At 32.4% G+C, this 25,289-nt stretch overlaps 1 protein-coding gene across 1 annotated transcript in view; it reads left to right on the top strand.

Annotated features, from left to right (window-relative positions):
- The first annotated feature begins 525 nt into the window (after positions 1-525).
- The window catches only part of Mettl14 (methyltransferase like 14), a 51,076-nt gene continuing 26,312 nt past the window's right edge, over positions 526-25,289 (top strand). Inside the window, exons 1-5 of the mRNA XM_035350928.2 lie at positions 526-677; positions 4,839-4,924; positions 17,625-17,703; positions 20,116-20,184; positions 22,660-22,747. Of these exons, the coding sequence (XP_035206819.1) occupies positions 615-677; positions 4,839-4,924; positions 17,625-17,703; positions 20,116-20,184; positions 22,660-22,747 (385 nt within the window). The 5' untranslated portion in view covers positions 526-614. The remainder of the gene's footprint in view (positions 678-4,838; positions 4,925-17,624; positions 17,704-20,115; positions 20,185-22,659; positions 22,748-25,289) is intronic.

Below are 25,289 nucleotides of genomic sequence, written 5' to 3'. Positions count from 1 at the left end.
CCGCACGGAATTTCCACTTCTTTTTCCGCCGACGGAATATGAAGAGGGTCAAACTCGCTCTCCCGTCTGCCATCGAGTAGAAAGAGAATCCCGATGGTTTTTCGATATCGATCTCGACCGGTGTCCAGCTAGACCCCTAAGTTAGTAAACGTGTTTGCATTTAGTTCCCATGTGTTTATTTCAAAAATAGGTTGCATTTTTTGAATCTTGTTTTGCGACATGATTGCTACAAATTTGTTCTCTGTGCAATTCATATCTAAGTGGATCTTCTTCTTCTTTTTCTTTTTCTTTTTTTTTTTCAAAAAAACCTGTTTATGCTCACATCATCATAAGTTGGTTCAATGGTCGCATAGAAAAGTTCAACTCAATAGGCAGTCCGAAATTGATGTTGAACTGACTGTTATTCTATTACATTTTGGGAACCAAGGTTGCGCTATTTTTCATTTCCTAAATTTATGTTCTGTATTTTCATTTGTAATTATATATAATATATAGAACGGAATTTACATAAGAAGCAGTAAACAACTCAAATTCTAGAAATATGGACGCCACCATGTTTACACTGTGAAATATTTACCGGTAGCACAAGATGATTATATACATTGGTTTATGAAATGGAAACTCTAAAGAAACTGAAAGAAAAGTCACAGAAAAGACGGGAATTATTAGCTAAACAAGTAATAATACTATCTAAACAAATGATTTTCATTTTAATTAAAATTCTTTCAACTAATACTTCATTGAAATTAATGGGTTTTGTGGTATATTATTGTTAACTCGATCACATACCTTTTTTATCAGCAAGTTGGGCAAATGTCGCAAAATTTGAAAGTCATCACTATAATTTAACTTTTACCTCTTGCGTGTACTCTAGTTTGTTTATATACGTCATACTTTATACTTATGAGGCAAGAAGTAATGAAGTTCTCTATGAAAAAGTTTATACTTCAAAGTTTGCTGTAAAATGGATACGATTTCGAAGGATGGTGAAGTAAATATGGTTACATATCAGAAATTTTTAAAGATTAAACTATTACAATGTAGTTTGGGTACAATCAGTGTTATCGCTTTTGTATATTCTAATGCTGCTTTTTAAATTTGTGAATATTTCTACCCATTGTATTTTTTCTTATAAGGTAACGTTTTGAAAATTTTCAGCGGTGACAAAAATCTGAGATTATACCATTCAGTTACAACCATCCAGTGTGGGAAGGTTTACAGAAAATCATGTTTTCCTCAGATAGTGATGTTAAATCAGGAAATGAGCTACGGAGTCAAAATACTATTTCTTAAAAGTTTTTAAAAAGAGAATTTTAAATACATTATACATAGCATATATTGTGCAAAGTTGCTCGTGTGCATACTTAAATTAGGTTATTTTTTATTAAATTTTCATTAAACACATATCATATATTAGTTTACACAAGAATTGATAAAACTCATTTTGTTTTAATAATGTGCATTTTACTTTTTTGAAGACAAATCATAAAATTGTAGGTAAGGGAATGGTTATGATTAGTGTGCAAGTAACTAACCTGATTTATAATATTTAATATTAAATTTTATTTATTTATATTTAATCATTCTTTTGGTGATTTTCTTTTGTTTATGCACTTTTTGATACTTTATGCACTTGCCACACTCTTTGACATTTTTGAAAGGGAACCCAAATGCACACTGAATGATTGTGTAATCTATGTGTGTGTGTTTGTGTAATACAAGGTGTACCCATAAAATAACTGTACAAATTAAAAGATCAAATGATAAAATAAAAAAGTGAAAAAATAAACATATGTTTAGTAAGAGGGATATTTCTACTCTTGTTTGTCGTTTGCATATCAAAACACTGGAGGCATTTCATTTACTGAGACATTTACAAAAGAATTTTCTTTCAGATGCAGCAACATTATAACATTCAAGTTTAATTTACAAATTAGGAAAATCGGTACTATTCAATTTTGAGAGCCGTAAAAAATTGCCAAACTATTGTTGATGCCAGTGCTGCCAAAAATAATTCTGGCAACCCTAATGCAAGAAAGGAAATATAATAGTAAATAACTATCTAAGATTGATGTTTTAATTTAGATGAAAGGTTAATTTCATGTAATACATTTTTATTATTATCATTTATATAAAAAAGGCTATATATGACTGAATGGAAGCATAAGAGTAAATACCTGTTTCAGATCATTATTACAATTTATATAAAAATTGCTAAACATAACTGAATGGATGCCTGCATCGCTATTTCGCTACCAAGTTATTGCTAAAGCATGATTTCATCTCATTAGTTGTTCAAACATAATTTTCTATAATGAATGATGCTTTTCCTTTGAAAGAATTAATTGTAAAGTGCAGAATCGCCCACTTATTTGTTTGCTGCATTTTACAAGGGTAAAACCAATTGGATTTTTGTCAATTTTTTTTACTTTTTAAGTGAAAATAGGTCGATGTGTACATAGATAAAGTCAAGGGTGTGCGCATTGCCATTTTTGTGTAATTCTGGGATTTTTTTAAAAGTGAAAATAGGTCGATGTGTACATGGATACCGAGTATGTGCATTTCTTAAAAATGCATCACGCAGTGGGCGATTCTGCATTTTACCTAAAATTCTATTGCAGACTTATTGTGATGGGCAATTCTCAAATTGTTGAATCTATAGGATATCAAAAAAGGATTTGAAAATTAAACTAGTATTTCAGTGGCGTTTTAAGAAATATAGAAGTATATAAACTTACACAATCTGAAATCAGCACGTATGCTAGATTTGGTGCGCTGTTAAATGGGCTCATTTGCTAGATTTAGCGCTTTTGCGCATACATTTTCGCTGCAATTTTTTTATGGTCCTCAAAACGGGATAGAACCCAAAAGTCTGCTAACAAAACATTGAAGTTGATTTGAACAGTTGATGATGATGCATCATTTTTATCGAGAACACAAGTGTATGAATGATACAATTACATTAAATGAAAACATGAAGGCATTGAAGAAACGTGAAGGCCAAAGATAAGGCGACCTTCAACTTCAAGGAATGAGCAAAATATGGAGAAAATTCATCCTTTTGTAAAAGCTGATACATGTCTAACAACTCAGCAACTTTTAGATATGCTTGGGATAAGCAAAGAATACTGTATGCTAATTTTAATTGGAAATGAGGAAAGTTTGTGCCTTTGATTTTGACAGAACAAAAAAAAGACGGAAAAACTTGCTGTGAAAATTTGCTGATTAGTGTGAGATGGGACAATTTGTGTATCATAGAGGGAGATTAGACCTCATGTCTATAATATCACTGGAAACAAAAAGATGAAGTGCACAGTGGAAAGGACTGTTTCCTTCCATAAAAAAAAAAAAAAGAAAAAGAAAAAAATCTGTAAGCTTTCAGATTTTATATTATGCCCAAAGGGGCATATATTTAACGTTTTGTGAGTTACCTTTATTTATTAAATATCATGTTCTTCACACTTAAACCATAAAATAGCAATATTGCAAAATAATTTAAAAATGAACATATCTTTAGAATTTCCGATACATAGTCTTGCACGCTGGAGATAAAAATGTTGTTTTTCCCCCGTACATTGCTCGCTTTGAAATCCTTGAGTTTATTAATAAGAAATGAGTTAAAGTGTTATGAAATATGAAATCAATAATAAAACATATTCCAAATTAGGGCTTCCAGATGCCCATATTCGGTGGAGGATTATGTTATTCAAAATTTTCAGATACCATTGTGCTCTAGATACCATTGTTTTACCCCAATGCGAGAAACATACATTTATACATATTCTTTAATACAGGGCAATAATATTTGGTGGCAACAATTTAAAAAGGTGAACCGACATTTAAAGTTTTCAACGTGAAATGTCAAAACGAAATTAATAGCCCTTTTGGGCTAACACCCTTTGGACTAAAATAGAGCATTGATGTGCAAAATCAAAGACTAAGGTGATGCTTATTGCTTTTTTTAAAAAAAATTACAAAGGACTTATTTGCCATGAATTTGTTCCTGAAAATCAGTCAACTAAACAGTATTTTTACAAGGAGGTGATTTTTTCAGTTAAGAAACAGGATAAGGTGAGGTAGGAAGAAACTTTTTAATTCTTTTTGAGCTTTTTGATGGCAATGGTTTCTCTTGCATGATAATGCTAGATCTCATTTAGCATAGTGTGTACAGCGGTATCTTGCTAAGCCTTCAGTTGCAGTAGTAAATCACCTACCATTTTCTCCTGTCTTATCACCAGTTTTTTTTTTTTCCTTTTTCCAAAGTTTAAGAGGGCCTTGAAATTACAGAGATTTGAAAACTTCTTATGTCTCAGATATTAAACCAAATGTTATGCATATTTTGTGAATGATTAGTTCCAGCGCCTATAAACAATGTTTCGATGACCTGAAAAATTGTATAGGCTTCTTTGGCGATTATTTGGAAGGAGATAAATCTACTTGAAGGTTAATAATCTTTTTCTTATTTTAGGAAATTGTGTGGTTACTTCATGGGCACTCTTTCTATATTGCCATCTGTAAACTATTCTTAGCTAGAAATTGTTTATGATTAAAAAACTTGCCAAAATGCATTGCAGCATAAACACACACACACAAATATTGTGTTAGGTGCATAATGGAAAGGTACCATTTTTTTAAATAAAATATCATAATTAATGAATGTAGCTAGTAATTCAAATCATAGGAATTAACAGACTAATTGCTGTATTTACAACAAGCTTCATTGAGGTGGATAGCATGAAGTTTTTTATTTAGCACCAAAATGCAGTTTTGAAAAGAGGTATATAATTATTATGTGCAAGTATTAATGTATTGGTAATTAAAAAAATTAATTTTTATAGCTTGGAGCTGGAAGTACCGAAAACTTGAGCACAGTCCTTGGTAATCAAGATGACCGAAATACAAGCCCAACAAAGAAACGGAAGAGGTAATTTTTCTATGCAAAGAGTTAATTCTGAAGAAATATGGTGCAGTTTCATTATTATTATTGCTTCCTTGTTTAAGGAAGTTATTATAAAATTACAATCTATATCTATGATGATCAACTTCCATGTATATGATGGCCAGTTTAAGATGTCAGTGCCTCTGGCCGAGCAATATATTTTGTTTAGCAGATACGTTTTTAACACTATACTAGACATTTTTAACTAGAAAAATAAAACTATTTCAGAGTAATAGTTATACTTAGGCATTTATGTATTTTCCTGATGATCATGAAAATTGGTGGACAATTCGCCACACTTGTGCCATTCATTCTGATAGAAGTTTGGGAAAACAGATCATTTTCTAAATTTAGTTATATAATTAATTGGTGCAAGTTATGAATATAGCATATGAGTGAACTTTCAGATAATATGACAAACGAGTTCATTAAAATTTGCACCATTTATTTCAGTGACCAAAATTCTCTAACGGCATTTAAAGTAACAGCAAAACAGCTTTTTTCTTTAAGAACATAAATTTGTTTAAATATGAATCTAACTCGTGTAGCATTGTGTTTTTTTTTAATAATCTTTTTTCATATGAGAGGCTAAGAGATGGTGGAGTAGTTTTAATTTTTATCTCATGATTCATGTCATGTTGTAAGATCTTGTTGTTTTAACTATCATAATATTTAACTAGATCTACCTAAATGCTGATCCTTGTGAGTTCTTGCACAAGCTTGATGAACACAACCAGTGGAAAGGTATAAAATACTCTTTTATTGAACAAATAATAATTTATATACTGCACGGACTTGCACGCTTACAAACACCGACCACTTGCGGTGAGAACTTAAAGGATAATGTAACACTAAATATGAAGGTTAAGAGTAGTGCGATACTACTCAGTTCAATTTAAGCTAACAGATTGACTCAGAACCTCCCACTTTCAGAATAATAACTTGGCGGCAAGAATGCATGGCCGATATAGCAGCTGGAAGAAAATAGCACTGTGTGCTCATAATATTGAAATCATGCTTTGTGAAACTTTTCGTTCCAACAGTTTAAATAATCTCGTTCACCCCATCTCATTTACATCCTGGCGAGGAAACACGAGGGAATAAAAGAAACCAGGAAAGTCTCACAAATTAAAGTAACTGTTAGTAAAAATAAATAAAACCCTACAATTTGTCTGACAGTAACATCAGAACAAATACATGTATTTTATTGTGAGGAAAATGGATATTCACATATAATTATTCTGGTGCAATCTGAAAGATTTTTACAGATGAAAAAGTAAAAATTACTTATCAGTTGAAAGTTGATGATTTTCACTATTTTTTTAAAGCCTTCCCAAGTTCTTGGTATTTATGAAAAATCAGCAAACATAATCAACATATATATTAAAAAAATAAAAATTTTAAATTACATATTTTAATTATTACATAAGTATTATATATTAAAAAATAAAATAAGCTTTTGCTGTGATCTGTTAAGTGATCTGTTTTTGCTTAAAAAATATTACAGAATTACACAGACTGAGTACTGTGCACTTTTTATCTACCAAACTTAATGTCATTACTGTTTCCTTTAATGGTCTTGTAACAAAATACTGTATTCCTGACAAGTTCCACAAGCAATATTTTAAAATTGAGCTGAAGACAAAAAATATCACGATTTGTCTATGAAAACAGTTGGAACTTAGAATACAGCAAGAATAACATATATGAAAATGGTGAAATTGCTTAACTGAAGGATTATTAGGAGCATGGTTGTCAGAATTAGGAACAAGTTGAAAATTTGGCAATTTTTACTAATGTGGTTGCAAGTATCGAACACAAGACTAAAGTTGATGTTGTTGGCATGGCCCTTGTGAACATCCAAGCATTCTTTGGAATCCAGACCTAGTCCCAAAAATATGGCACCAAGCCTCTTTAACCATTATATTGTTGCGTGCGTATGGGTTCATAATAGATTCAATGCACAAGTCCAATAAAAAGTTACGAGGGTAAGTTGAAAAATAAGTTTCTCCTGTCGACTGTGGTCAGAGTTGTGTATGAAAGTCAAAAAATAGAATGAGGCATTAAAGATATGACATACCTTTATTTTTCCACATAGGTACCAAGTACATTGAGACATTTGTCATATCGCTTGATAAGCTTCAAAAAGCCCTCCAGGAAAAAATCAGGGCTTTGCATATGGAAGAAGCGTTGAACGGCTTGTTTCACTTCAGTATTGTTTCCAAAGCACCTTCCCCCGAGATTTTTCTTCAAAGCCGGAAACAGATGGAAGTCGCTTGGTGCGAGATCAGGACTGTATGGCGGATGGTGTAGGCGCTTCCAACCAAGAGTTGCAATATGGTTTTGCGTTGCCGTCGCCGAATGTGGTCTGGCATTGCCATCCAACAGCAGAACACCAGATGTGAAAAGGCCAGGCCGCTTTTTCCGAATTGCCTCTTTCAATTTCGACAGGGTGTCACAGTAGCGCGTAGCATTGATGGTTCCAACCTCCAAAAAGTCCAGCAACAAAACTCCTTGGGCATCCCAGAAAAGTGTGAGGAACACTTTACCTGTAGAGGGAGTTGTCTTGAACTTCTTTCGGACAGGTGATGACAGATGTTTCCACTCCATAGATGCGGCTTTCGATTCTGGCGTGAAATGGTGGACCCACGTTTCATCCCCCATCACAATCCGAAACAGAAAGTCATTGCCATCTTCATGGTAACGCACGAGATGTTCCAGGCTGACCCACATGCGTTGTTCCTTGTGTGTCGAGGTCAGTTGTCGGGGCACCCATCGTGCTGACACTTTTCTGTATCAAAGAATGTCGTGGATGGTGTTTTGAGCTCGCTCATGTGAGATTCCAAGTTCTTCTGCTACTTCATCGATGGTGATACGCCGGTTCGCTCTAATCATGTCATCCACCTTCCTGATATTTGCATCTGTAGTGGCCGTGCGCGTCCATCCAGCTCTCGGTATGTCCTCCACTTGCTGACGTCCATCACTGAATGTGCGACACCATCTCCGCACCATTTGCTTGGACATCACACCTGGCCCATAGACTTCCACGAGGCGGTTATGAATTTCTGTTCCTAATACTCCACGTGCCCATTCATAGCGGATAACCGCTGTCACTTCCTCCTTTGACCACTAATTCAAAACGCACCTTCTCTCCATACCTACCGGGGCTGAAATGAGAGGCTGGTCTCCGCTTTGCGCAGGCACTGTAACAGTGCCATCTGCTTGATTTGCAGCGACCTCTACCCAATGGTGTATCGGTGACTTGCACGTTTTCCTGCTGTGTCGCCTTTCGCCCATAGCTGTTCAACGCTTCTTCCATATGCAAAGCCCTGATTTTTTCCTGGAGGGCTTTTTGAAGCTTATCAAGCGATATGACAAATGTCTCAACGTACTCGTACGAGAATAATAAAATAAAGGTATGTCATATCTTTAATGTCTCATTCTATTTTTTGACTTTCATACACAACTCTGACCACAGTCGACAGGGGAAACTTATTTTTCAACTTACCTACGTAATAAAATTTATTCTTATCACAATATAACAGAAAGCTGGACTTTTCCTCAAAGATATTCGTACAGTATCACACTATATAATCACTAGTTATCCTTTAAACTACTAAAACATTGAATAGAACACAATCCACATTGCAGAGAAAGCTAATCTGATCAATAATAACAACAGCAACTAACTAAACAACAACAACTGTCTCTCTCCGGCTTTTTATAACTTTTAAATTGGTCACGTGAGATTCTAGTAATTTCTGCTTCTCGAGATTTCTGGAAAGCAAGAGAGTAGAATTACGGTTACAGCTAAATAAGAAGTCAATTAATTTTATTCAAATTGAATATAAATTACCGAGATAGACTTTTGTTCAATGTTAAATGCACATGCTCCTGTATTTTTACTTTTTTGTAGCTTAAAAACTCATCACGTACTGCATTGCATGGGGAAATAAAACAATTTTAATAATAATTCTACTAAAATTATCTAACTAAATACAAAATTCATAACAATATTGATTAGGGCTCAGTATCAACTTATATTGTGACAAGGAACTAACAATCTTAGTAGACTGATTCATGAAGCCCACATGTGCCTTGAATTACTTTTTCAGGTAAACTTTATCCATGAAAAATGCTGGGAAAAGTGTTTGTTCATCTTGTACTAACTAGGTAAGCATCAAATTCTCTTATGAATCAAATAAGCAAACACATGATCTGGATGAGAATGAAAGAATTAGAAAGTAGAGAATAAATCAAACTTTTAAAGTTGAGACTCAAAGATAAGATGAAATTAATAATATTAAATAAAGATTATATGAAAGTAGGTTAATTATTTCACAACATATAACTCGCTGCCCAACTGGTATAGTGGTTAGTGTCACTGACTGCTGTGCTGAAGAGTCCGAGTTCGAATCCTGGAAAAGGCACGAATGTAAATGTAATAGTGTCCCTGCAGCATGGGAACACTCTAAATATGCCGTGAGCCAAAAGTACTCTTAAGAGGTTACTAGGTAGGGTAAGAGGGGTGGGAGACCCTTAGACTCGTCCCCTCCAGGGGGCTGTTCATTAAAACTGCTGGTGGAACTGAGCTAAATCCCACTATTACCTGTAAGGTGCTCAAAGCTGTTGCTAACGACAGGCGTAAACTTGCGCTCCTTGTCACAAAAAATTTCGTGGGCATGGGCTGACTATAGGTCAGACAAGTGAGTATTAGTAACAACAAGATAACTCAAACTTTGCACAAAAATGAGCAATAAAGTTAACAAAATAAATCATCTCATGAAATTAATCAAAAACTTTAATGTACACAATGTGTCAGGTAAAACAGTCTTTGACATTGTTAAATATTAATAAACATCAATCAGCTGAGTGCATCTGCACCACAGACTTTTTTTCTCTTTTCCTTTTCTAATATAAGATTAATTTTTACTGCATTTTGCTTAATGTGTTTACTAGATTTGTGAAGAAATGAAGAAGCAATCCACTATTACGTGGCATAGAGTATTTGCCAAACAGTTACAGGTATTCCTATTCACATGCAACAAGTTTTTACACGATAAAAAATATGCAAAGGAAATGCAATATTAATGAAGTTGCCAGCAAGTAGGAGACAGAGATAAGCTGTAAAAGATAAGAATTTGCTTGATGGGATTTTTAATGTGATTGTTAAATGGTACACTGCTAAAAAAAAAATGGGTTAGTGCTATATCTCCCGTTCTACTGGGGCGATTGACAAAATTCAAACTACGTTTTTCATGTCTCAAAAGCGCGACTTAGGATATATATTAGATTTATATATAGTACTATTCTAACATAGGTATTCTGACACAAAATCGGACTTTTTCTGAAGTAACATACCAATTTTTTTACATATTTCGATTCTACGACTCAAATTATGTCAGAATACCAAGTTTTGTAAAAATCGTACGAATAGTTTTTAAAATATTAGCTCTCAAAATTTTAGCTCCTCAATGTTAATTGAATTTGGCAAATATTTATTAATATCTCTTTTTTTATTAAACTTTTTTGATTTTTTCTCTCCCATTTCGAAATTTTGGTTCATTCCAAATAAAATTTACCCATTTTTTGCGTTTTATTTTTAAAATTTTTATTTTAAAATAATTTCTATAGATTTTTCGAAAAAAATTTTGAATTATAACCTGTAAAATTTTTACCATCATCTTAAAGTAGGTGTATTTTTAAGCAAATCTGCAAAAAATTAGACTTTTTTACTCAAAATTTTCTAAGATATACACGGATTTACATAATTTCGCGTTTTGAAATTTGGCACCTTTTTTCTTGAGCGATAATAACGCCAAATGTGGTCTATGGATTTTTGTTACACTGAATTGCCACAGCTATTTTTAACCTTAAACTTCAAGTAAAATTTTACGTAGAATTAATTATATGACATTTTTTCCCTCAATGATGCGTAATAAATATTTATTAATACTATATGAAAGGCTATTTTTTTAAATTATAGATGATATTATTCAAATTTTTAACTATTTTTTTTTAATTTCTCTCGTATCTTTTCTTTTTTTAAAAAATTTAAGAGTAAGTTTTTGTAAGAGTAAATTTTTACCTTCGGCGTTTTATCGTCTGCTACTTTACTTCGTTTAAATCGAATTGTCTAAAACTGAGAATTTTCGTTTGATATTTATTTGAATTTTATGACATTAACTGCATAATTTATTTCTAAACAAACTGTTGCTTACAATATATTTTTATAGAAACATAATATTTAGAATAATCATTTTTTATAAAAGTCAAATTATGATATAAACATACAACCCTCTAGAGACTGAATTAATGGAAGTTCAGTGGTTATGTAGAAATGATCTGCAGCTACTTAATGGCTGGATAAGTCAGCAGATTCTGTGGACAAGTAAGAATAATTATATAAACGACACCAACATTCTGGATTCAATAAACAACGAGGATACGATGTTTACTAAATGAATTTAAGAAGTTTTAAAACATAAAAAATCAACTCATTTTTTTCCTAAAATGTATTTTTGTGCGTAGCGTATTTTCATTATATCCTTAAAATTCTAATTTAGAATGTAATTGTCAAGAACTGAATCCTAATCATCAGTAATATATTAAGTAATTATTACTGTTATTAATAAATCCTTCTTATAAAGTAATTGCAAATATTTCAAAAAACTTTCTGTCTGAATGCAAACATTTTTCTATGCAAATATTTTTTAATTTTATATTAATCAAGATTGCACACCATATTACTTATTTCCACTTCAATTCTTACCGTCAGTTCTAGTAGAATTTACAAATCAATTATATTTAATTAAGGATTGAATTGGATTATTTAATTATGGCAAAGCACACGAGGGCTATCTGCCTAAAGGGAAGGATGCCTTCGTGGAGGACTTTCTAAGGGAAACTGGCTCGTATACACGTTACACATGGGGAAAGCCACGAAACCGCCCATGCGGCCAGCCCGTTCGCGGGGTTCGAAACTCGAACCGAACTACCAGTGTTCAGCGTCTTTACCGCTCGGCTGTTGGTGGGCTATTTAATTAAGGAATGACCATCTAAGTTAAGAAACAGCGTACCGTAACAACATTTCAATTATTGGTTCCGTATCTTTCATGTTACTCCCGATGGCTAGCTACATGATTTTTAATGAGTATTCGGAATTTTTGGAAATCGCGCTTAAACTAGGTTAGTTGGTTATTTGAACATAGAAAGAACATGGGAGCTATTTGATTAAGATGCTTTCATAGAGAATCTTTGTAAAGAGAACCTAAAAAACTACGAAAACCAACCATGCAGCCTGGGTTAGACTGAGCAGCAAACAATTAGTATTTAACAATCTTTTCTTTTTCAAATGCTAGGCAACTGATGAGGCTCCAATTAAATCTCCAATTTAATATTTTATTTGTAAATATTTAAAATATTGTTGTATTCTTTGACACAAAAAGCAGAATTAAGTTTTGTTAACTCGTTAGTAAACTACCAAGCCGTAGTGCAAATGAATATTCAATTTCTTTGGCAATAATTGTATTCACTTAATATTCTTGGAATATGAGCTAAAGAAGGAACGTTCTTGGAAGATTAAAGAAGTGTTTAAATCCAGTGATATTAGGTTTGCCTTACAAGCTCAGGATCAAAACGATTCTGCAATTGCCCGAGTAGTTGACTTGTAAATGGATGTGAATTAAGCAGATGACTTTTAATCTTACGTTATTCAGCCAGAAAACGTATTCCAAATGTTTTGTATTGCATGACAATGCATCTTTTCATTATTCAATAACCAGTCGGAGAACCGCTTGTGTTCGGAAAATAAATATGTATATTCAATCGTCCTGCATGTTCTTCAAATTTGTCTTCTTGTGATTTTTTTTCTTTCTCAAAAACTAAAGTTGCCTCTCAAAGGAAAGTTTTTTGACATTGAAGAGACAAAATTAATATGACATCTACTTTTAGAGGCATGTGAAAAACAGATCTCTACAAACCTTCTCTTCCATTACATGTTGTGCAGTCAGACAAAAAGTTACATCAGCGTAAATTCTATAATCTATTTTTATTACACTCTGATTACTTTATTAACATACAGTGAATATATACTAAATCTTTAACTTTAGCTTAAGTAATTCGGAATTTTTGACGGAATTGTTGTCGGAACTAGGACTTAGTAGATAAATTAAATATTTCGATAACCCAGTAAATTCAAGTTCGAAATTTCAATATTTTATTTTCGGAGGGAGGGGAAATGTTTTCAGTTTTGGTCCATTATACTAAGTATATTTGCTTCGATTTTTTATTTTTCCATAAAAGCGAAAATTTTACGCATGGTATACATATAATGCATAGCTTCAAATTAAAATTTAATAATATACAGAGTGGTTATAATTAAAGTTCCATATTGAAACGGTCATAAAAGGAAAACTACTGGATCAAATGTTATCAAACTTGGAAATCGTGTAAAGGAGGTCATGGGAATTTATTTTCCGCGAAAAAAAGGAAGTTCGAAACCTCACCACCAGGGGGGGGAATGGCGCTGTATGCAATATTGTTAAACGAAATATGGGTCGGAATCTAACTTAACCTTTTGTTAAACGGGTTTAATATGTTGTATACCCTTAAGAAACTTTGAAGTAGGCAAATTATTATTTAAAGACGTTAAATTCGATAAATGTCGAGTGCGCCATCCCTGTAAGTGAGAATTTCGTCCGTGAAAACCACGAATTAGCAATTAGAAAATGTGAGATCGCAAATCACTCTCACAAGTGCGTACAATCTGGAAATCGTTTTCTTACAGATCGCTAATTTGTAATTTTTTAAGCCTGAATTCGGCACTAAAACGTGAAGATACTGATTCAAAACGCTTTTAATCGATTTGGGCCAAAGAAATCTCTCATGTTATCTATCTAGTTCCATTGCATTCTCCTACTGCATTCGATTTCATAACAGTCATTTCACACCGTTTACTGTTGAATGACAGCTAGTTTTATAACTGAACCATTTTTTTCTGAAGAGCAGTCGACAGCTGGACCACTGCGATTGCAGCTCACTTAGAGCCAATATTAAAATGTTTCGTGATACATGAACTGCAGTAACGTGGCATTTTAGATACTACGATTTTTATGCAGGGCTGGCACGACCTCAAGAGTGTCGCATAGTTACTTAGGCAACATTTCACGAATGAACGTCTTATAGGCCAACACTTCCCCTCTTCCCACCAGACCTCAACCTCTGTGACTTATGTCTATGAGGTTATCTCAAAAGCACTGTTTATGGTGATAATCTAAACAATTTGGCAGAAATGAAAAATGTGATACACTGATAACATTCCTCCTGATATGCTATGTGTAACGTGTATACGAGCCAGTTTCCCTTAAAAAGTCCTCCACGAAGGCATCCATCCCTTAAGGTAGATAGTTCTCGAGTGCTTTGCCGTAATCTAATAAACCAAACCAAAACCAAACCTGATATGCTAAGAGCTGCTGTTGAGAATGCAGTCACATGATTTAACTTGCTTTCGGAAAATGCTGGACGCTACATTGAACATGCTTTGTATCACGTTTCGGAAAATATTAAACACATTTTAAACAGATGTTTTCGTGTCTTATTTCATTTAACAATATTGTATACAGCGCCATTTTTCCCCTGATGGTGAGTTTTTGAACTCTTTTTTTTTCCGCCGAAAATAAATTCTCATAACCTCCTTTACACGACTCCCAAGTTTGATAACATTTGGTCCGGTAGTTTTCCTTTTATGACCATTTCAAAGTGGAACTTTAATAATAACCACCATGTAAAATAAGCTTTAAAAGTCTGACAGTTTGGTTCAAGTCCCAACTTTAAAAAATATATATATAAATATAAATTTTTATATTAATTCTCTTAGAAAGCATGTTTCAAGAAGCTAATTTTTCTCTCGCGTTATAGATTGTATAAAAAAAAACATGATCTTTAATATGATTTAGATACGATATGATTGTTCAGCCGATATAAGAATCGGGTTACTCTGTGGTACAGAATAAACCCTGCTGGACTGTTTTATTTCTTTGTCATTTAGCAAAAATCTTTTAATTAAAATATTTATCCTTTGGACTTCGCTTTAAACTTTATTTATAGCTAAAATGACTAGAAAATGAAAAGCTGTCTTTAGCTGAAATGCAATTCATATAATTGATATTTTAAAAAATTGACAAGAATGCAAAATGTATGGAAGTCTAGCAGTCGAAAAATCTTAATTTTCTTGTGTGAGCACTGAAAATAACTGTAGAAGGAAAGAAGAAAATTAGGGAGAAAAGTAAGCAAAAATTTGCAGGGAAATTTGGCTGTCAGACGTACCAAGATGTTCAAAAAGTTGGACGCTTTCGAATATACTTTCAGGATACTTCAAAGAATTTAGGTGTTCAAAGAGAAAACACTTGGACGAGTACACCAGCAAATACCATCAATTGAGCTTGTGTTAACAGAAAAGACAAAACGATATCATTGCAGATTAAAGAGCGACTGGTTTTAAACTATATGGTTGTGTAAATTACGTTATAGAACATCATATCGTATCATAAATGGTGAATCCCATGATTTCCTCAGTCGAATTATTTGAAGATTCAGGAGTTTATCTAGTGATGTATGTGGATTTCACTTAAAGATGTTTTTTTTCCTTCCTGATGAAACAGCGGCCGAGCGGTAAAGTCGCTGAACACTGGTAGTTCGGTCCGAGGTTCGAATCCCGCGTACGGGCTGGCTGCATGGGCGTTTTCGTGGTTTTCCCCATGTGTAATGTGTATGCGAGCCAGTTTTCCTTAGAAAGTCCTCCGGGAAGGCATCCCTACCCTTAGGCAGATAGCCGTAGTGTGCTTTGTCATAATAAAATAAAACAAAACTATTTGATGAAACCAGTCTTTCCTTTCATCTCATAGCTTCAAAATGTTTAGCCTCTAAAGACTGATAACGGCTCTGACGAAATACTTCGTGAAGAACTTTCTAAGGGAAGCCAGCTGTCATACGCGGTACACATGATAAAATCCACGAAAACGCCCATGCAACCAGCCCGTTTATCGGGGTTCGAACCCCGGAGTGAACTACCAGGGTTCAGCAACCTTACCGCTCAGCCGTTTGTGGGCCTTTATGAAATGGAAGGCGATAACTTTATTTAAAATGATTGTCAGAAATACCAAAATGTTTCGAAAAGTTGGATACTTTTCAATATACTTTCAGAATGCTTAAAGAAACAGAGAAGAAAAATAAATTTTTTTGTAAAATTTAGTATTCGTATTTTTTTAAATTTAAAACTTTTCAATGTTATGATATTTGATTCTTGCGATTTCAAAAATAAAATATTTGACTAAAATATGAATAACATTTTAAGAAACCAAATGTAGGATAAAATTGTGTAAAGCAATGGGCACAATGATAAAACTATTTAAAGATTAAATTATTTTAATAAATATATATATAGTGTATGCAAGTCATCCTAAGTTAAAATATTGGTTATACACCTCTCTTATTTATATATATTTTTTCTGAACGGAACATTGAAAGGCGTGTAAAACTGTGCTTTACTGTATTTTCTCTTTTAATATAGTATGCAGTTTTCAAACGCATCGTAGTCTGGGTTACAAACTATTCCTCCGAAAAAAACGCAGTTCAAATAAATAAAATCAAATTCTGGAAAATTGATATTAATAAATATATTTAAAATGCTCAGTTCGAAGGAATAAATAGAAAATTTCAAAACAATTATCTGAAGAGACAATGCAACACAAACAATTAAAATAAAAGTATAAAAATTTAAAAATGACCTAAAATAATAGCTATGACGAAAAATATATATACAGAAAACTATTTGAAAAAAAAATAAACGCTGCACCTTTATTTACGCAGTTCGAATAGGTAAATAGAAATTTTTAAAACAGTTATTTGAAAAAAAAAAAAAAAAACGTGCAACTTAAACAATTAAAATGAATTTCGAAAAGAAAAAATTAATAATAAGTTATAATTAAATTCTGTTATAATTTATAATTAAATATAATTAAGTTATAATTAAATAATATAAGTTCTAATTAAATAACTTATTATTTTTAATTTAACTTATTATAAGTTATAATTAAAAATATAATATAAAAAATATTATTTGGAAAAAAGGAACGATGGTGACTTTTTTTCCTAAGGAAACTAGGTTGCCATATATTAAGAAGTTTGCCAAGTGAAGTATTCTTGGCGCAAACTGACAAAAAAGTGCCAACATAAATTTGTGAATTTCTCCGTGAATTTCGCTCCAAACTTTACAAAATTTCGTATTTAGGCGTAATTTGAGTCGTAGAATCGAAATATGTAAAAAAATTGGTATGTTATTTCAGAAAAAGTCCAATTTTGTGTTAAAATACCTATGTTAGAATAGTGCTATATATAAATCTAATATATATCCTAAGTCGCGCTTTCGAGACATGAAGAACGCAATTTGAATTTTGTCAATCGGCCCAGTAGATCGGGAGATATAGGACTGTCCCATTGTTTTTTTGAGCAGTGTACCTACTGAAATAATATATATATTTCATTGCAAAAGGACACCAATAGATGTTGGCAGTGTAACGATACATGTAGATGAGTCTAAGTACTATTTTATGTGAAATTTAAAATTGATAAGATCATGGATCTGTTTTATATTATACTAAAAAATAAATTTTTATGTAATCTTTAGTGAGCCTGAAGTTTTGATATGTTCAAAACATGTAAAGGAAGAAGATGATGAAGAAACAAAACAGATACCTGCTTCCTTGGTAAGGTTTAATATTATGCCTGAAATTATTAGTAGTTAATAGGTTTTTCTCAATTACATATGCTGGGTATGAATTCCATGAATGGTGCTAATTGTTTTTAAAGTTTTTTTTTAAAATATATATAAATTTGTACCTAAAAGTATTTTGTTTCAGTTTTTAAACATATTTGAATTTTTTTCTATTAAAAAAATCTTTAATCATGTTTGACAGTAACATTTTTTTATAAGCTCAAGTTTATGCATGATATTTCGCTGTTTCAAATTTTGTGTATTCACACTTTTGCAAAAAAAAAAAAAAAAAAAAAAAAAATTGAAGCACAATGAAGGAAGTTGTTGTTTTTGATGAAATTGAATGTGTGTATAGCTGACACACAGATAATAAAATGATTATAAAATCAAGGTCATATTATGTGTTCACAGCTCACAATCATCCATTGAGTGTTCAAATTAGTAGCTGGTCGAACTGCCCCTGGTGGCATTGCATGCTTGAATTCCTCGAGGCAAGGAGTGGTAGAGGTTCCTAATGTCATCATGTGACATGTTCTGCCAGGCATTCATCAGTTGTTGCTCCAGATCTGCGATATTTTGTGAACCCCACCTCAGACTAGCGCTGTGAGATGGTGGACGTTACCACGGGAGGTATAGACGTGGCTGTAGTGCGCTGAATAGTCGATAATGATACAGTTAGAGCAGTTCGAGCCTGGCTAACAATCATCCTATCTTGCGTAGCATTTGTGATCCTTGACCTTCTAGAATCGTTTAGTTGTCTGTAAGGTCTTCGATATCATTGTAATGGCATCTTTAGTTACTTCTTTACGGAATTACAATGGCAACAACAAAAAAAGATAAATTTTCCACATCTGTTACTGGTTTTATACTTTGTGAATTGCACGCTAGAAATGCACGCTATGATCGCAATTCCTGTTCATTTGCCTTGAATCTTTGATCATTTGCATGTTCGAACAAGATGTTTTTGAATACCAAATTTCGTCAGGATCGCAAAAATTCTTGGTGCTTTGATTTTTTTTTTTGCAATGAGTGTATATTGTTAATCGAAATATACATACATCATTGAAAAATAATTTTCATTGAAACGCATAATGAAAATTCAATGTTATGAAGTGATGTTTTTCAAAATTGATTTAGATTTTTTAAATTTGATGATTAAACAATTTTTCACACATATTTTCTTTCAAGAAACAAATTAAACATACCAGAATTTTACTGTTTAGGCCATCTAATACAGGGGGAAATAATCTTTTCAATGAATCTTGTATGAAAATGGTAACTCTGAATTGTTGGTTAAATTTAGAAAAATTGCTCCATTTTTTTAGATTATTTTACATTTTTAATTTTAATAATAAATTTTTAATATATTGGATGTAAAATTTTGAATTTTTCACAGATTATAAAACAACTCTTCACCTCCTATTAAAGCAAGAGGGATTAAAAAAAAATTAGTGATTTTCTACAATAAAACAACTTTTCACCTCCTTTTAAAGCAAGAGGGATTTAAAAAAATTAATGATTTTCTACATTATATATAAAAAAAAAGTGTGTTGCAGTTTGAAACAGATGGGAGGGAAAAAAAAAAAAAAAAATATTTCTCATGGAAAAGTTGCTTTTGAGTTTGCCATCTTGATGCACTTAATGAAGAAGTTTGTGAAGTGATTTCTTGGTTCTTTAAATGACATTCAGTTTTTTCTTTATTTAATAATTTTTTATAATTTATTGCTTGTGTTTTAATAGCGACTAAAAATTTAATCATTGGAAATGTGTAATTGAGACTAAAAAACAGAAAATAAATTATCATTAGAAAGGTTATTATCTTTTTATACTTACCAAATGGTCCTCATGCTTTCATTATTCATGAAATTAAATTGCAAATGAATTCTGTGAGTATAATTATTTAATTGATTATTCCCATTAAACTATGTGATAAATTATTGTTCTCCTTTTAGTCTATTAATTATCACATCCATTTTTAAGTAAAAGCCTTCTGTTTTATTTTGATGTTATAAAATATTAATTTCTTTCTAGAGAAAGGGTGAGGATTAATGTGAAAGCTTTATCTTTTCGTGGCGAAATTATATGAGCAAATTCTTATGTCCTATGAGCAAGTAGCAATTTCTTTTTCAGATATAGCATATTTAGAACAGTTTTTTTTTTAAATATTTAATGCTAAAATATATCTCATTAATTTTTGATACCAACAGTTAGGGTGGAATTTTTAAAATATGGTTTAAATAACATTTGCTATGATATAAGGTGTCTGAGCTGAATTTTAAAAATTACATGAATTCTTCTTTTTTTGCAAACAAAACAGTATTCTTTGAATTAAAACAATGTTATATACATGTAATGAACTGTTTTCTTTTTTCTTAAATATATAACATCAAATATTTATAAGCAGAATGTTCCTGTGGAAAATGATGATGTGTCTGAAGTTAGAACTTATACAGATTCTAGTACTTTCTTGAAGGTGAGTAAAAATTAATGTGGTAAATGTTATTTATTTATGATAGTTTTGTAGCCTATGTGCATATGACATGTACACTTTAAATTAATGCTTAAAAATCCTCGAAAAAATTTATTATATATTTAAAAAATTAAGCTGATCTGTGCTAATTTTGCTGTAAATTTCTGGCAAATTTGAAAACTTCATGTGTAAGATGAATTTAAAATTAGCTTATAAATGCAACTATATATAAAAAAATAATATTATAAACGTGATTCTTGCATGAAGACAATGTTGTCCAATTTTTTCTAATTTTAAATCATAACACGTCATATACATAAACATTTAGACTGAATTATAAACCAAGTATATAATTAATCAGGGAGTCTCTGAAAAATGAGGAAAAACTAAACTAAACCTAGTACACAAAAAATATATATGTTACTTTCAGAATTCTAAAAATTATAACAAACTTTTTCACAAGGTCTGCCGGGAAAAAATATCAGACGATTGCAAACGTCTGGTTGCGAAAGACAAAGATCACATGATCATTTTATTTTTCAACAATATGTATTGTCAAATGTACAAATATTCATCTAGTTTAGCTAGATGTATCAGATGTGTTTAAGGTGTCAGTTCATCATTAGCTTCCATTCAATAAATATTTAAAAGAACAGTCCAAGATGAAAGGAAAATTTTGGTGACAATAGGATCCCTTTAAATATCAGTATGCACTTTGTCATTAAATGATGAATTCCCAAGCAATTGCAAGATTTTTTTTGTCCTTGGTCATGTTATAATACCAATTTTGTGACTGAATTATTTTTGAATCATTTATAACTCATGTATGTGACTGAACTGATTGAGGAAATACTAAAAAATAAAAGAAGGGAAAAGAATGTAAGTTTTCATTTAATCGTATACTGTAGCCCACATGTTCAGTGTAAATGATGTATGTGGAAGAGAGGCATCCAATTTTTCCTGTCTCAAATATATACTTCTTTGAATTAAGGTTAGATTTCTAATTTTTCTGTCTTTTCTCAATATTATACAGTCAAAAGTCGTTAATTTGGACACCCATAATCCGGACATCAAAGCTACAAACATTCTGTGCATGCGTCGCTTTGTCGCATGCACGTAAGACCTTTACGGCTGCGCATATGCGTGTGTGTATGCGCATAATACGTTTACACATGCGCGTTTAATGTATAACGGACGGTATAAGCTAGAATTATCTAATTATCTATTTCAGCTAATGTTGCAGATTGTGTTGTTCCTTAATCTTCGAATTGGATCTGGTTTATTATTTTTTGCAGACTGTTAGAGCAATTTTATAAAAGTAAGCTTGAACTTTCGATTATGTCAAATAGAATTTCCAATGCTGGAGCTCCCAAAGGATCTACAAAGCGAAAGTATATTTCGATGTCCATCAAACAAAAAGTGGAATTGCTGGAAAAAATGGATAAAGGCATATCCTTTGTTTCTCTAACCATTCCGAAATCTGTTTATCAATTTCACGCTACTCTATGGCGGGGGGGGGGACGCCGTGCCGCGCAATGAATTGGAAGTTGATCTGTCAGCACTATCCTTATCTTCAGAGCAGATGTTTTTATTTTATTTGGCTCATAATTCCTTACTAAATGTAGTATTTCATCTCAATGTACTCCGTCTTTGATATGATTTAAATCAAATTCCTCGTCATTATAATTCGTCTCCGATAGCGAAGAAAGTAACAGAGGTTATTGAAAACGAAAAAATTTCAATTGACAAATTAGTCGGTATTCTTGACACAGCAATTATAGGACTTGAACAGCGGAACTTTGTAACTGAACAAGAAATTATATCTGTTTAAAGAATTAAAGAGAATGTATTATCACATAAAAAACAAAGGAACTTAAACAACTTACATTGAAAGAAATGTTTAATAAAGTAAACAAATAAATATTAAGTTTTTTTTTTGTAAATTTTGATACCCTTTAGATCATAATTGTTCTTTATTTCATAAATTACGGTTTCATATTTTTAATTTTATAATTTTTACATGCCATCTTACGAGATTTAAACTGATGATCTATAATCCGGAAAAATCAATAACCCGAAATCGCCGAAGTCCCAGCGAGTCCGGATTAACGACTTTTGACTGTATTGTTGTTATTTATCCTGGCCCAGTGATATGATAACTTGGCAATATTAATTATGCAGCCAATGGGCGAAAAAAATGGCTGTTTTTATTTTAACAGTTTATCTGTAGAATTTTTTTCTTTAAAATTATGATTAATTGTGTGAGATTTAGCTACGGAATAAAAATTGATGTTTTAAAATAAAGTGTAATAAAAGTTTAATTTAACAAGGTTATTTATTATTGTATATGAGAGAATTTTGTTTAGGATTTTTTAATTTGAGAGTGTACGTAAAAATTAAAACATGGTATGCAGTGAGAAATTCTTATTTTAGATACATTCTGTGTGTGATCTAAATTAATATTATTTTATATTACAGGGAACACAGAGTGCCAACCCTCACAATGACTATTGTCAGCATTTTGTGGATACTGGCCAGAGACCTCAGAATTTCATCAGAGATGTTGGTATGCCAATATTAATACATATATACGTATATTAAAAAAATGCTGTATTAGAGTTATACAAATGTAATCTATTCATTTGCGTGGAGGCATTCCATAAGTTTTAAGCCTAACATATTTGTGCAAATTATTTTTGAAATTTTCTGCATAGTAACATCTAAAATTACTTTTACAGTTTTCTGCATGGTTTCCCTTGACTTCAAATGCCGCAAACATTGATGCTTTGAAAATGGTCGCTGAAATGTAGGTCAGAGTTGCAGTGTCTGAAAAAGATGGCTCTTACTGAAATATCGGCCACAGAAATTCTGTTTCTTTGTCTCTCAGGCTCTGGGGATAGTCATTATATACCTCTGCCCTTTATCCGATGACATTTGCAGTACTCACAACTATACAGTTTCAAAATTCCCTTTCATTTGCTCTCAGTAATGGAATGTTAGCACAAGTCAAGAAACTTTCAGTGGGTTTCATATAATTCACTTGCTCTGTATAATTCTGCACTCATACTGCTATCTGAAAGATGCAAGATGCAATACAATGAAAATCTAATGAATAAAAAGCTTTTTTTAAACTAAAGAAGGCTGTTAAAAATAATACATGCATTAAAAAAAAAAAAGAAAGAATGCTATTATCACAAAAATGCAAGAAAGAAAAGTGAACGGTGATGTAGTTTGAATGATGAAATATTTAATATATTGCAAAGGGTAAAAAAATCAATAAATTTGTTTTAAAGAACTAAAGGAGAATTCTCAGACGAAAAAGAGAAAAGAAGCTAATATCACAAAAATGCAAGAAAAGTTGTTTATTATATACATATAAAGATAAACTGTTACTCAATTTTTATTAAAAAATGAATGTGAATTGGCTGATTTATGTAATCATCATCATCATCATCATCAATATCGCCGGCATATTGCTGCTTTTACGCAATGTTTCCGGCTCATGACACAAAGGCCCGAAGGGCGCATGATGGTAGTAAGCAATGACGATTGAGAGGAGGCATCAGTAGTGCAAAGAGGGGGTGACAGCATGACGTCACAAGTCTAGAGAAACACGCAGACGAAGCCCAGGACCAGGAGAGGCGAAGACAGGGTGAAAATCAGACTTGTTCTGTTGTTCATGATAGGTACATGTCATAATAAAGTTACACAAATAAGATGATACAATACAATTTATTAGAATAATAAAATACATGCAAATAAAATGAAAAAGAGTATATAAATAAAATACGGCAAAAAGTCTATATACATATATACAGCGACGTTGCACTCGTGATAAAGTTGCGTAGGGAAGTTCGAGTCTCGAGTGGTGAAGGCTGCAAGTGGTCGAATACGTGCGTTCTCTGCAAAGATCTGGTAATCGAATACTTTGAAGTGTTTCATATGTGAACAATTTTTTGCTTTTTCAAAGAATTTTCTATTAGCTTTATGAAGGAACTCTTCAACTCTGTCTATACGTAGGTCTCTATGTAAGGTCTCATTCGAAACATAAAAGTACGCATTAGTAATAATTCTCAGAAGTTTGTTTTGCGTTACTTGGAGTTTTTTCATGTCACTTTGAGTGTAGGTCGCCCAGGCAGGGGATGCGTAACAAAAAATTTGGTCTGATAATTGCTGTATAGATGTGCCTTTTCCTTTTAAGATCAAGTCTGGAGTTTTTACCTATTAGTGGGAGGAGATTTTTGATAGTATAGGAGGTCTTCCATTTAATATTGTGAATATGGTCTTTCCAGGTAAATCTGTGATTTAAAACTACCCCAAGATAAGTAGCCTTTTTAACAAGTGGTACTTCTTCATTAAAGATATTGATTTTTCTGTATAAAGGGATTCTGGAATGTTTTTTGCCGATGATTATCAACTGGGATTTTTGTCCGTTAATCGCAATTCTCCATTTAGCGCACCATTCCTCTATGGCTGGAATTTTTTCTTGAAGTTTTATAAGTGCATGCTCTTGACTATGTGACTTCATGGCAAGGGCGGTGTCATCCGCATAACATCTGAGGTAAGTATTGAGGTCGGCACTATTGGGTAAGTCATAAACATAAAAAAGATACAAAATAGGGCCAAGAATAGAGCCTTGAGCTACCCCGGCTTTCAGATACTTGGTCTCAGAGTGTTCATATCCAAAATTTACAAAGAATTTGCGGTTCCGTATGAAAGAATTGATAAGTAAGATGAGGTCTCTACTGAAATCTAGTGTGATGCGCTTGAAAATGAGCCCCTCATGCCAGACGCGGACGAAAGCTTTCGCCACGTCTAGCATGAGTAAGGCGACACTTTGATGCCTGAATAAAGCAGATCCAATGAATTCACACAGACGAACAAGTTGTTTTGTCGTTGAGAGATTTTTACGGAAACCAAATTGTTCCATTGGGAGCTTATCCATATGCGGCTCAATTCTTTTATAGATGACCCGTTCGAAAATCTTACCTAGTCCTGGGAGTAGACTAATCGGACGGTATCCCTCCGGTTTGGTGGCATCCTTTCCCGGCTTTGGTAGAAGAATGACTTTGGCCTTTTTCCATTTTTCGGGAAAGTAGTTATTTTCC

This window comes from Stegodyphus dumicola, chromosome 8 (genome assembly GCF_044657685.1).
Source record: "Stegodyphus dumicola isolate Sdum_Otavi_A_Nest chromosome 8, ASM4465768v1".
NCBI lineage: Eukaryota > Metazoa > Arthropoda > Arachnida > Araneae > Eresidae > Stegodyphus > Stegodyphus dumicola.
Note: the sequence above shows the minus strand (reverse complement) of the source record. Positions and strands in the feature narration are given on the sequence as shown.